This window comes from Netta rufina (genome assembly GCF_964035555.1).
Source record: "Netta rufina genome assembly, chromosome: 5".
In the NCBI taxonomy this organism is placed as follows: Eukaryota; Metazoa; Chordata; class Aves; order Anseriformes; family Anatidae; genus Netta; species Netta rufina.
The window spans coordinates 11,754,145-11,764,603 of record NC_140128.1 but is presented as its reverse complement, the minus strand read 5'-3'; the positions used below and the strand labels follow the sequence as shown (position 1 = coordinate 11,764,603).

At 67.0% G+C, this 10,459-nt stretch overlaps 3 protein-coding genes across 3 annotated transcripts; 2 read left to right on the top strand and 1 right to left on the bottom strand.

Moving 5' to 3' along the window:
- Nucleotides 1-107: 107 nt before the first annotated feature.
- MED19 (mediator complex subunit 19) lies at nucleotides 108-1,806 on the bottom strand. Its single transcript, XM_084287303.1, has 5 exons — nucleotides 1,584-1,806; nucleotides 1,097-1,353; nucleotides 703-799; nucleotides 530-624; nucleotides 108-452 (listed from the first exon to the last, which is right to left on the bottom strand). The coding sequence occupies exons 1-5, from the start codon at nucleotides 1,789-1,791 to the stop codon at nucleotides 384-386; spliced, it is 726 nt and encodes a 241-aa protein (XP_084143429.1). The 5' UTR covers nucleotides 1,792-1,806; the 3' UTR covers nucleotides 108-383.
- Nucleotides 1,807-2,043: 237 nt separating this feature from the next.
- TMX2 (thioredoxin related transmembrane protein 2) lies at nucleotides 2,044-4,314 on the top strand. Its single transcript, XM_084288375.1, has 8 exons — nucleotides 2,044-2,254; nucleotides 2,799-2,859; nucleotides 3,018-3,131; nucleotides 3,307-3,383; nucleotides 3,473-3,579; nucleotides 3,652-3,717; nucleotides 3,818-3,947; nucleotides 4,067-4,314. The coding sequence occupies exons 1-8, from the start codon at nucleotides 2,066-2,068 to the stop codon at nucleotides 4,211-4,213; spliced, it is 891 nt and encodes a 296-aa protein (XP_084144501.1). The 5' UTR covers nucleotides 2,044-2,065; the 3' UTR covers nucleotides 4,214-4,314.
- Nucleotides 4,315-4,547: 233 nt separating this feature from the next.
- Nucleotides 4,548-5,594, top strand: SELENOH (selenoprotein H). Its single transcript, XM_084288392.1, has 3 exons — nucleotides 4,548-4,723; nucleotides 4,979-5,124; nucleotides 5,213-5,594. Exons 1-3 carry the CDS (start codon nucleotides 4,593-4,595, stop codon nucleotides 5,311-5,313), a joined length of 378 nt encoding a protein of 125 aa, XP_084144518.1. The 5' UTR covers nucleotides 4,548-4,592; the 3' UTR covers nucleotides 5,314-5,594.
- Nucleotides 5,595-10,459: the final 4,865 nt, after the last annotated feature.

The window sequence follows — 10,459 nt, the reverse complement described above, 5'->3', positions numbered from 1 at the left end:
TCCGCAGTGCCTTCAGGCCCGGGGCAGAGCCAGCCTGTAGGAAACAGCTCCCAGGGCCCCGCTGCGGGTGAGGGTGCCAGCCGACAGGTAGAGCCACTGCCACCAGCCCCTCCTTAGAGCAGAGACTTTAATTAAAACGTGAGTAAAAAAAAAAAAAGGAAACAAGGAAAAAAAAAGAGAGAGAGAGCCCTCAGTGCAGTCCTGGTACGAGGGGCTGAGGGCAGCCAGCCCAGCTCCAGCACAGTCCACGCCTTCCCCTGGTCCCGGCCCTCCGGGTGGGGAGGCGCCTGCCCGGGTCTCCCCGCTGCGCTCCACGGGAGGGACGAGTCCATGGCGGGGCAGCCGGGGCCCTCCACGGCCACCCAGAGCTCCCCGCGGCCGCCTCACCGCAGGCTGCTGCTGCTGCTGGCCTGGGAGCTGCCCACCCCCGGGTGCTCGGGGCTGTGCCGGTTCTGCGGGGAAGGAGAGAGACGGTGAGGGAGCGGCAGGATCAGCACGGCTCCCTGGCTCTCCCCTGCTCCCCCCCTACCTTCTTTTTCTTTTTCTCTTTCTTCTTCCTCTTCCGCTCAGGATCCTCCTCTTTTTTCTTCTTTTTCTTCTTGTGGTCCGAGTCCGAGGGGGTTTCTGGAGGGACCAGGGGAGGAGGATTAGTGCGGGAGGGGGGACAGGACGAGCCGACAGCCTCACGGCACGGCCCCTTACCGGGGGGGACAGGGTCCTGCGTGCGGCTCTGCTTGTGCTTGTGCTTGTTCTTCTTCTTGGGCGGCTGGATGTGCATCAGCCGGCACTGCTCGGGCAGCTGCGGGAGGAGATGGGGCGGGGTTAGATGGCGCTGGGTGCCCTCTCCTTACTCCTTACTCCTTCCTCCCCCCAGCACCCAAGGGGAGCAGGGTCACCCCTGATGGGTGCCCTGCAGCACCCAGGGGCTCCCTGCCCAGCACCCAGGGACCACCCCCAGCACCTAAGGGGTGTCCCCACTGCCCTGCAGCACCCAGGGGCTGCCCCCCAGCCCCCGAGGGGTGCCCCTGCGCCCCCCCCCAGCACCCAGGGGTCCTCCCCAGCACCCATGGGTCCCCCCCCAGCCCCCGGTGCTCACGGGGCCGGCGTGCAGGCGGAAGCCGGTGAGCATGGTGCCGGTGAGGGGCGTGAAGGAGCTGCCGCAGATGGGGGGCTTCTCGATGAGGGAGCGCAGGCTGCTGTTGTCGTGGGAGCCGGGCAGGTCGATCATGCCGGGCAGGTCGGGCAGGAAGTTGCTGAGCTTCTCCTTCACCTTCTTGCCGCAGAACTTGTTGTAGGCGTGCTCCAGGTTGTAGTGCGTGATCAGGTTGGTGCTGCCCGTCAGCTCCGTGCTGCCTGCGGGGGGCGGACGGCGGGCAGCGAGTCCCGGGGCTGCCCCCGCCGCCATTGCCCTGCCCCCCCCCCCCTTACTTCTCCTCAGCCGCCCCGCGCGCCCATTGGCCCGCCGCGCTGTCACTCCGCGCCCCTCCGCCCGCCCCCTCGCCGCCCATTGGCCCGCCGCGCCGCCCGTCAGCGCGCCGCCGCTCCCCATTGGCCGCCCCCTCAGCGCGGCGCCCGCCCCGCACCTGGCAGCTCCCGCAGCAGGTAGAAGGGGCCGGCGGCGGCGGCCTTGCCCTCGCCGGGCGCCGGGGGGGCGGCGGAGGCGGCGGCGGAGGCGGCGGGGGGCGGCGCGGCCCCGGCCCCGGCCGCTTTGGCGGGCCCGAAGCCCAGCGCGGCGGCGGCGGCGGGCGGCGGCTGCTCGGCGCCGCCGAACAGGGCCGAGAAGTTCTCCATCTTCCCAGCCTGCCCCGCGCGCCCCGCCCCGCCGCGCGCCCATTGGCCGCGCGCCGCACAGCGCCCGGCGCGGTTGCCAGGGCGACGCCGAGCCCCGCTTCCCCATTGGCCGTCCCACCCGTCAATCTCGCTGCGGTTCTGTGGAAGAACGCGGCCGCTCGGCCTCCTATTGGCCAGCGCGCTGATAACGCCCCCGCCCTCTTTTGACAGACAAGCGGGCCGGCCAATTGCGGCGAGGCGGGCGGTGGAGGAGGAGGAGGAGGAGGGCGGCAAGATGGCGGTGGTGGCGCCGCTGCTGGCGCTGCTGTACTCGGTGCCGGGGCTGTGCCGCTGGCTGGCGCGGCCCTACTACCCGCTGTCCGCGCTGCTCGCCACCGCCTTCCTCATCGTCCGCAAGCTGCCGCCGCTCTGCCGCGGGCTGCCCTCGCAGCGGGAGGACGGCAACCCCTGCGACTTCGACTGGGTGAGACCCCGGGGCCTGCCAGCCCCCTCAGGGCCTGTCACAACCCCCCCGGGCCCCGTCACATCCCCTCAGGGCCCTGCCACCCCCCCGGGCCCTGCCACCTCCCGGCACTGCCCTCCCGGCGCCGCTGAAGGGCTTCCCGGGCATCAGTGAGGGTTGGTGCCAGGCTCTAGCAGCCGCCGTCCTTGCAGTCCCTTGCAGGGTCATGCAGTGTTAGGGGGAAGGGAATTAACTCCTAACCCCTTCCCCACAGGGCCCCAAAGCCCCCCCAGCCCCACCCCACTGCCACATGCAGGGAGGCTTCCCCACAGCCCGGGCTGCCCCCAGCCCCGCCTCGAACCCCTGCAGGGATGGGGCAGCCACAGCCCCTCTCGTTATGGGGATGGGGAGGAGGTGCGGGGATTTGGGGCCAGCAGAGCATGGTGCAGCAGCTTGGCCTCGTGCCCCTCCAGCACCCCCACCTCAGGGAGGGTGATGCAGTGCTGGTGGCCGCTCCTTGGTCCTGCGGCGTGCCCGCTGCTCACAGCCTCTCTCTTGTGTGCAGCGGGAGGTGGAGATCCTCATGTTCCTCAGCGCCATCGTCATGATGAAGAACCGACGCTCCAGTGAGTCGGGGCTGGGACCATGAGGTGGGGGCTGCTGCTGGTGCGGCCCTGGGGAGCTGCGTGGGGCGGGAGCTGGAGAAGCAGAGAGGCATCGGGGATGTGGGGCAGGGGCTGAGGGGGGCCTGGCGCTGTCTCCTAACCTTCAGCCCCTTTTCCAGTCACGGTGGAGCAGCACATCGGGAACATCTTCATGTTCAGCAAAGTGGCCAACGCCATCCTCTTCTTCCGTCTGGACATCCGCATGGGGCTGCTCTACCTCACGCTCTGCATAGGTGAGACCTGCGAGGATGTGATGAGGGGACCCTGGGGTGCCGGAGGCTGCTGCGACGCCCCTTGGCGTGGCTTTGCCTGCCCCGAGCAGGCGTTGTGCCAGCTGTCAGGAAGGGGGCCGGAGCTCCCTGCCGTGGGCTGTTGACCTGCGGTGTCTGAGGCTCGCTGTCGTTGCAGTCTTCCTGATGACCTGCAAGCCGCCGCTCTACATGGGCCCCGAGTACATCAAGTACTTCAGCGACAAGACCATAGACGTGAGTATCTCCTCCCCGCGCTGCGCTGGCACAGGGGGCCGGGGGGCTGTGCCTGCCGGCCCCCGCCGAGCCCCGTGGCCCCGCGGCAGGAGGAGCTGGAGCGGGACAAGCGGGTGACCTGGATCGTCGAGTTCTTCGCCAACTGGTCCAGCGAGTGCCAGTCCTTCGCCCCCATCTTCGCCGACCTCTCTCTCAAGTGAGTGCTGCCTGCTTGGCGAGCCGTGGGGCGCGGGGTCACGGCACTGGGGGTCATTTCTTGTCCCCACAGGTACAACTGCTCGGGGCTGCACTTTGGGAAGGTCGACGTGGGCCGCTACACGGATGTCAGCACCAGGTCTGCAGGGGCACGGCTGGCTCCCCCAGCCCCGGCTGGCACCGGGGAGCCCCCCAGGCCTCACGGATGTCCCCGTCCCTCCCTCCCCGTCCTCCCGCAGGTACAAGGTGAGCACCTCGCCCCTCACCAAGCAGCTGCCCACCCTCATCCTGTTCCAGGGCGGCACAGAGGTCATGCGGCGCCCGCAGATCGACAAGAAGGGCCGGGCCGTGTCCTGGACCTTCTCGGAGGTGGGTGAGGGCGGAGGGGGCGCGCCAGCCCCCTCCCCTGTCCCCTGGGGCGTCACCTGGAGGTGGTGGGGACACTGCGGGGGTGTCACGGCGGGCCTGACCCCGCTCCCTGCCCGCAGGAGAACGTGATCCGCGAGTTCAACCTGAACGAGCTGTACCAGAAGGCCAAGAAGCAGGCCAAGCCGCGCGACGAGGGCAGCGAGGAGGCTGCCGAGGGAACGGCGGCCGCGGGGCTGCCCAACGGGGAGAGCAAGAAGGACAAATAGCGGCCCTGACACCCCCCCCGTCACCCCCTGTCCCCCCCCCCATGTCCCCTCGCCCGTGGCCCCCCCGATGTCGGGCAATAAAGCTGCGGGGGCGGGGCTTAAAGGGAGTGGGCGGAGTCTGTGTGCTGATGGGCGGGGCTTGCGGTTGGGGGCGTGGCCGTCTCGAGCGAGAAGCGCCCTGATTGGTGGTGCTCGCGCCGCTGTTTCCCGCGCCGGGCGGAACCATCGCGCACCCCGCGGGGGGGGCGGGCGGAGCGCTGTGTGGGGTTCTACCCTGCGGGTGCGCAGCGCGGCGCTGTTCCCCCCCCGCCTCTTCGCAGTGGTTGGGTCCGGCCCGGCCCCGCCCCCTCGCGGCCCGCGCTGGCGCCGCGCTCCCCGCATGGCGCCCCGCGGCAGGAAGCGGCGCGCCCCGGCGGCGGCCGGGCAGGGCCGAGACGGACCCGAGCGGCTGCGGGCACGGCACGAGAGCGGGACCGGGGGCGGCGGGGCCAGGGTCGTCATCGAGCACTGGTGGGGCCGGGACCGGGACGGGAACGGGGTCGGGAGGGGGCTGGGAACGGGACCGGGATGGGGATGGGGCTGGGAAACGGGGCTGGAATGGGGCTGGGAGGGCCCTGGGAGCAGGGAACGGGACTGGGAGTGGGAGCAGGATGGACCCAGCACAGAGTTGGGAGTGGGGCTGGGATTGGGTCGGGCTGAGGTCAGGATTGGGATGGGACCAGGAGCAGTGACCCCCCCCCCCCCGTCCTTCTCGCCCACCCCCAGCAAGAGCTGACGGGTGTTCGGGCGCAATGCCGCGGCGGTGAGCGAGGCCCTGCGTGAGGCCGTGGCCGACCTGGCCGTGGACATCAACCCCGAGAAGCCCCGCAGGAACAGCTTCGAGGTGTCCCTGGTGAAGGAGGACGGCAGCAGTGAGTGCCCGCGGCTGGGGGGGTTGGGTGGGGTGGGGGCTCCCCTCCGCAGCCCTGACCCTTCCCCGTGTCCTCTCCCCCCCCCCAGCCGTGGAGCTGTGGAGCGGCATCGGGAAGGGGCCACCCCGCAAGCTGAAGTTCCCCGACCCCGCTGCCATGGTGGAGGCCCTGAAGAGCAGCCTGGCCTAGAGGAGGCGCCAAGGTGAGGAGAAGCCCCAGCAACAGCACCAGGACCACCGCACGCCGACCGCCCTCACGCTCTCCCCCCAGCCCAGCTGGGCTCAGCACCCGCGGAGCGAGCACCCATGAAGGGGCGTGACGAAGGGAGGGGGCGCCTGCCCCCCCAGTCCCGTCTCCGATGCCGCAGCTCCCCCGTGGGCAGCCAACGCTGAGCCCCAGCTCCCCGCTCCCCCCTGCAGCCCTCTGACCCCTTGTTCAGTTCCCCAATAAAGCGCTGCAGCCCCACACCACGAGGCTGTCTGCTCCAGAACTTTATTTTCTCAACAACACGCGGCCTCCGTGGCCCTGCAGGATTGGCCTGTCACTTGGGTGCAGGGCAGGGCGCTCCCTGGATCCTAGCCCAGGACATCGACCTCCCCATCGGACTCTGACGAGGGGCTGGGCCAGGCGCAGACAGCACCGGGGGGCAGCCACGGCTCTGCCACCCCCACGTCCACCTCCTCGTCCTCCCCGAGGCCGTTCCCCTGCAGCTCCTCCAGCCCACAGGCTGCCGGGGGGGGCCACGGCTCTGCCACCCCTCCAGCACCCACCACCGGCCCCTCACGGGGCTGCCCCTCCTGCACCACCTCCCATTGCTCCCCACCCTCCACCTTTCTCAATTTTAAGCGCCTCACGGGAGGTCTGGGGCATGGGGCCCCCTTGGGGGGGCTGCCAGCACGCCCAGGCTCAGCCCCGCCGCCTGCTGTGGGGCAGAGCCTGGGGGAGCCGGGCTGAGGGGCGCGCAGGCAGCTGCGGTTGAGCCTCCAGCGGGGCCCGGGGTGCACCAGGCAGCCTCCCTGCAGCTGCAGCGACTCCAGCTCGGTCACGCGGAGCTGCCGGGCGGCCGCCAGCACGTCCTGCGCCTCCTCGGAGGACGCCTCCAGCTCGGCGGTGTAGAGGAAGCGCACCAGCTTGCGCAGCGCCCCAATCTTCAGCCCCTGCAGCTCCAGCACCACCCTGCGGCCCTGGGGGGGCAGCTCCCGGGCCAGCTGCTCCATGAAGAAGGGGCTGCACACCGACAGCACGCAGCAGTGGGCTGCCACCGCCTCCCCTGCGCGACAACAAGTGGCCGTCAGGCCCCACGGGGGTGCTGCCCTCCTGGATCCCCCCCAAAATTCCTCAGGGGCTCAATGGGACCCATCACTCCTGCCACCCCACAAGGGGGATGTGGCTGCACCCAGCCCTTCCCTCGCCCCCCAGGAACCCCCAGCCCTCGGTGCTCGGCCGCCCGCTCACCTTCTGCCCGCAGCACCACGTCGCAGAAGACGTCCTCGCGCTGCTGCTGCTGGTGCAGCCGCAGGAAGGCCGCGTGCAGCAGGCGGGTGCTGCGGTACAGGAGCCGCGGGGCGGCCGCCGACGGGGAGCCCGGGGACATCCCTGCGGAGACACACACGGCGCTGGGGGCGCGGGGCTCAGCCCCCCGCCCGCTGCAGCCCCCCAGGGCAGTGCTGCAGCCCGCAGCACGCTCGCACACATTGCTGTCGCCTCCCTCCCGGCCCCAAGCGCGTCCCCGGCCGCCAGGGGGCACCGGCCGCGCCGATTCCGAGGCAAAACCGCGCGGTTTTGGGGCCCGCAGCCCGCCCCGCGGCCACGGGGCCGGCACCGCCGCGTACCTGCCCGTGCGGGTGGCGGGAGCCGCAGGGTGGGGACACGGCCGGACAGACGGACAGGCCGCGGACACACGGACAGGACCCGGACACGTGGACGGTTCCCGCGCGCGCGCCTCGACCCCCGCGCCACGTGCGCCCCCGCGCCACGCCCGGCCCTACCCTGCCCAGCAACGGCCCCGCCATTGGCCCGGCCCGCCAGCCAATAGCCAATGGCGGCGCGGCGGGGTGTTTGGCGGGAAGGGGCTGAGGGGAGGCAATGGCGGGCGGGAGGGTGGGCGGTGAGGTGGGAGCTATGCCCTTAGGGCTGTCTATCGCTATGTCTGTGCCCCGCAATGGCCGTCCTGGCCTTTTACCAAGAGGCTCCCGTTCAAATTCAGCCCCTTGTGGTTTCCCAGGCTCTCCGAACCATATTAAATGGGACTCTGGAGGCAAACCTGTTGGGTTCTTTGCAAAACCCCATTAGGGTTTCCCAAAACCCTACCATTAACCTCACTTAGGGCTTTGCCAGACTTAGCCCTCAGGCTTCAAAGCGCCCGAGCTAGCAGACCTGAGGGCTGAGCTCCTCCTGGCCACCACCTCGCAGGGCCACAACGTGAAGGCAGCAGGGATCAGCTGCCTGCCCCGTCCTGGTCACACACCATGACCAGGCTGTGCAAGACAGCCCAGCAGAATTTGGGAAAAAGCTCCGTGCTGCTTGCAGTCACCATCATTACAGGGTTTAAACACACAAAGAAGAGAGAAATAAGCGCAGTGGGTGCTGAAGCTGCAGGCTTCCAGTGGTGGCACTTGAGCTCAGCAGTGTCAAAGCCCTGTTCTGGGCTCCCAGGGCACTCTGTGGCTTTGCATGTGAGAAACGGCGCTTTCGGGGCTTCCTGACGCCCCTCGGGAGGACAGCCGTGCGCACAGACAGCAGGCAGAAAGGGGAGGATTGATAGCGGGTGTTTTGGAAACTGGCCTTCGTGCAAGCGGCGCGGCCTACTTAGGAGAGTCTGAACCGCGTTTTGTCGCGTTATAAAGCGCCCATTGTGAAGACATCTGCGTCAGTCACTCCACACACACGAACAACAATTGTAATAATCCCAGCCCAATGGCCTGGAGATACTAGCTGCCCGTACAAACAACCGAAGTGGGTGGAAGTTTTCAAGAGCTGCGGAAGAACGGGAGCCGAAGCGGCGCTGTCGATTTGAAGTCTACAAAGTGTGCTGCAGCTGTGCCATCCCCCAGTGTTTTCTGTGGCGTTACGGATGGATTTTCAATGGATTTTCATGCGTTTCCACATGTGAGGGTGCTCTCAGTTTTCGCTGTGTGCAGAGCTGGCACAAACTGGGGAGGAAAGTGGCTAATTATAGGTCTGGGCCAGAGGCTGCTGAGGTTAGTGGCAGTCTTTCCACTGACCTCGAGTGGCTTTGATTCCAGCTCAAAATACCAGGGGAAACAGCGAAACGCGTAATTTCATATCAAAGTGCTATCATATGCTCATAAAAATAGACACAGAAAAAAAGAGAGAGAACTTTCCTCCCCCACCCTTTGCAGTCTTTCGGAGTTACGATAGTCGAAGCTGTGCGTCGGAAAGCTTGGATTCACGGGGAGCAGATGGGTGCAGTTATTGATTTAGGGGCATCCCTTCACATGGGTTTCAGAATACAGCCATAGCTGCTTTGGGATGTTTTATGCCATGCCTGCACCATGCTGGTGCTGCAGAGTAGCAAGAGGGTGAATTTATTCAGCAGAGCTGAGGGAGAGACCCCAAGCCCGCCTTGTAAAGCAGGAGCCCTGTAAAGCAGGAGCCTGCAGGTGGGACGGTAACGCCGCAAATCGCTTTTCAGCTGGGTGAGCTGACCAGGGAGGAGAAGTCAAGGCAAAGCAACGGAGCCAGGGCAAAGCTAAATTAAAAAATTCCAAGGCGCTGATATCAGACGACTTCCCCTTGTGACCGGGCGGCTGGCGAGCAGGTGAGGCGAAAATCCCGAGAACTGGAGCAGGCTGAGCCTTTGGTGGCGCAGCGTTTGCACATCCACCCTCGGGAGGATTCCTGGCGAGGCAGGGCTCTTCCCTGCCCTTCCTTGTGTCGCTCAGCTTCCCACCCTCGTCCCACTCCCGAGGACATCCCAGAGGCAGGGGTGATCACAGGGTGGGTGACCCTGTCCTCGGATGCAATCTTGGCCACCAGCTGCTGCTCTGCCTGCAGGAGGGGCAGAGAGCTGCGAGCTTGAAGGAGGAGAGAAAACACAGCCTGTGCTCCTGGCAGACAGCACAGGGGCTTGGGAGGCGCTGGGGGACACGAGCTGACCGAGGTCGGGCTGCAGGTGACACAGGAGGGACAAAGCCCCTCGGCTGCGGGGTGTTACAGGCTGTGCGAAGCAGCTCCTCTGCGTCCTGCTGGTGCTGGCCAGGGAAGGGAAAGCAAAGCGTTAAGGGGCAGAGTCCACTCTGGGTTTGCGGACTGCCCCAGCAGCCTACAGAAAGAGGCTGGCACAGGCGACAGGCCCTTCGCTTTGAGGCGTTTTTAGTGTTTCACAGAGGCAAAAAACGCTAATCCCGGTCACGCTCCTCAGCTGCAGCCCCTGGTGCTGCTTCTCCCTCCTCTCCACGGCCTTGTCTGCCCTTAAAAAGTTTCTGATGTATGCCCTGGCAATACCAGCAAACAATCCTCTGGTAGATAGCCTGCACACAAAAGGGGCCTTTGACGAGTGTAACTTCTACTGGTGCTCAACGCCAAATAATTGTAGGCTGGAGAAAGCACCCACAGCCTGCTGTCCCAGCCACCCCTCTCTTCATAGACACCCCCCAGCTGTACCCAAAGCCAGAGGGGGATGAGGTCCAAGGTGCCCGCACCCTCCTTTATTATTATTAACCCTCGCTGCCTGTGGAGGGAGACCCTCAGGAAGGAGGACACGGTGCTGTGCCCCGGCCAGGTCCGTGCTCTGCCCCTTGAGAGCCCGTCCTTGGCGGGGACCTCGGTGGATGAGTGTCCAGCGGGGTTTATCTCCCTGTGGGACTTACGGGGTAGGGGAAGGTCGGGTCTAAAGACCAGCCTAAGGACGTGCTGGTTAGCCAGGCTTGCTGTGTGTTGACAGGAGGGGACGTTTGAGGGTCCCAGGGCACGGGGGGGAGTTTCAAAGGCTGGCAGAGGGTGGGTGGGCACGAAGGGAGAGCCTGGGCAGCATGCAGGTACCTCACCATCCTCTGCCTCGGTGCCACGCAGGGCACCCAGAGCTGTTAGGGCAGCAGGCTCGGGTGAAACCTCACTTTTTTGCTCAACATCTTCGAATTAGGGACGAAAAGCCCCGGTAGCCCCAGCGTGCCCCCTCCTGCTCCGCGCAGGCACCCCACAAAGGAGCCGATTCCCCTCCTGTGTCGGGATTCCCATAGGAAGGGGTGGCGGAAGCCTCACAGCACTGCCTCAGAACAATGCAGGGCCTGCGGACGGCACGGCACGGCAACGGCTGCTCCTCTTCCTCCTCTTCGTCCTCTTCCTCCTGCCCCCGCCGCTGGGGAGCCTTCGC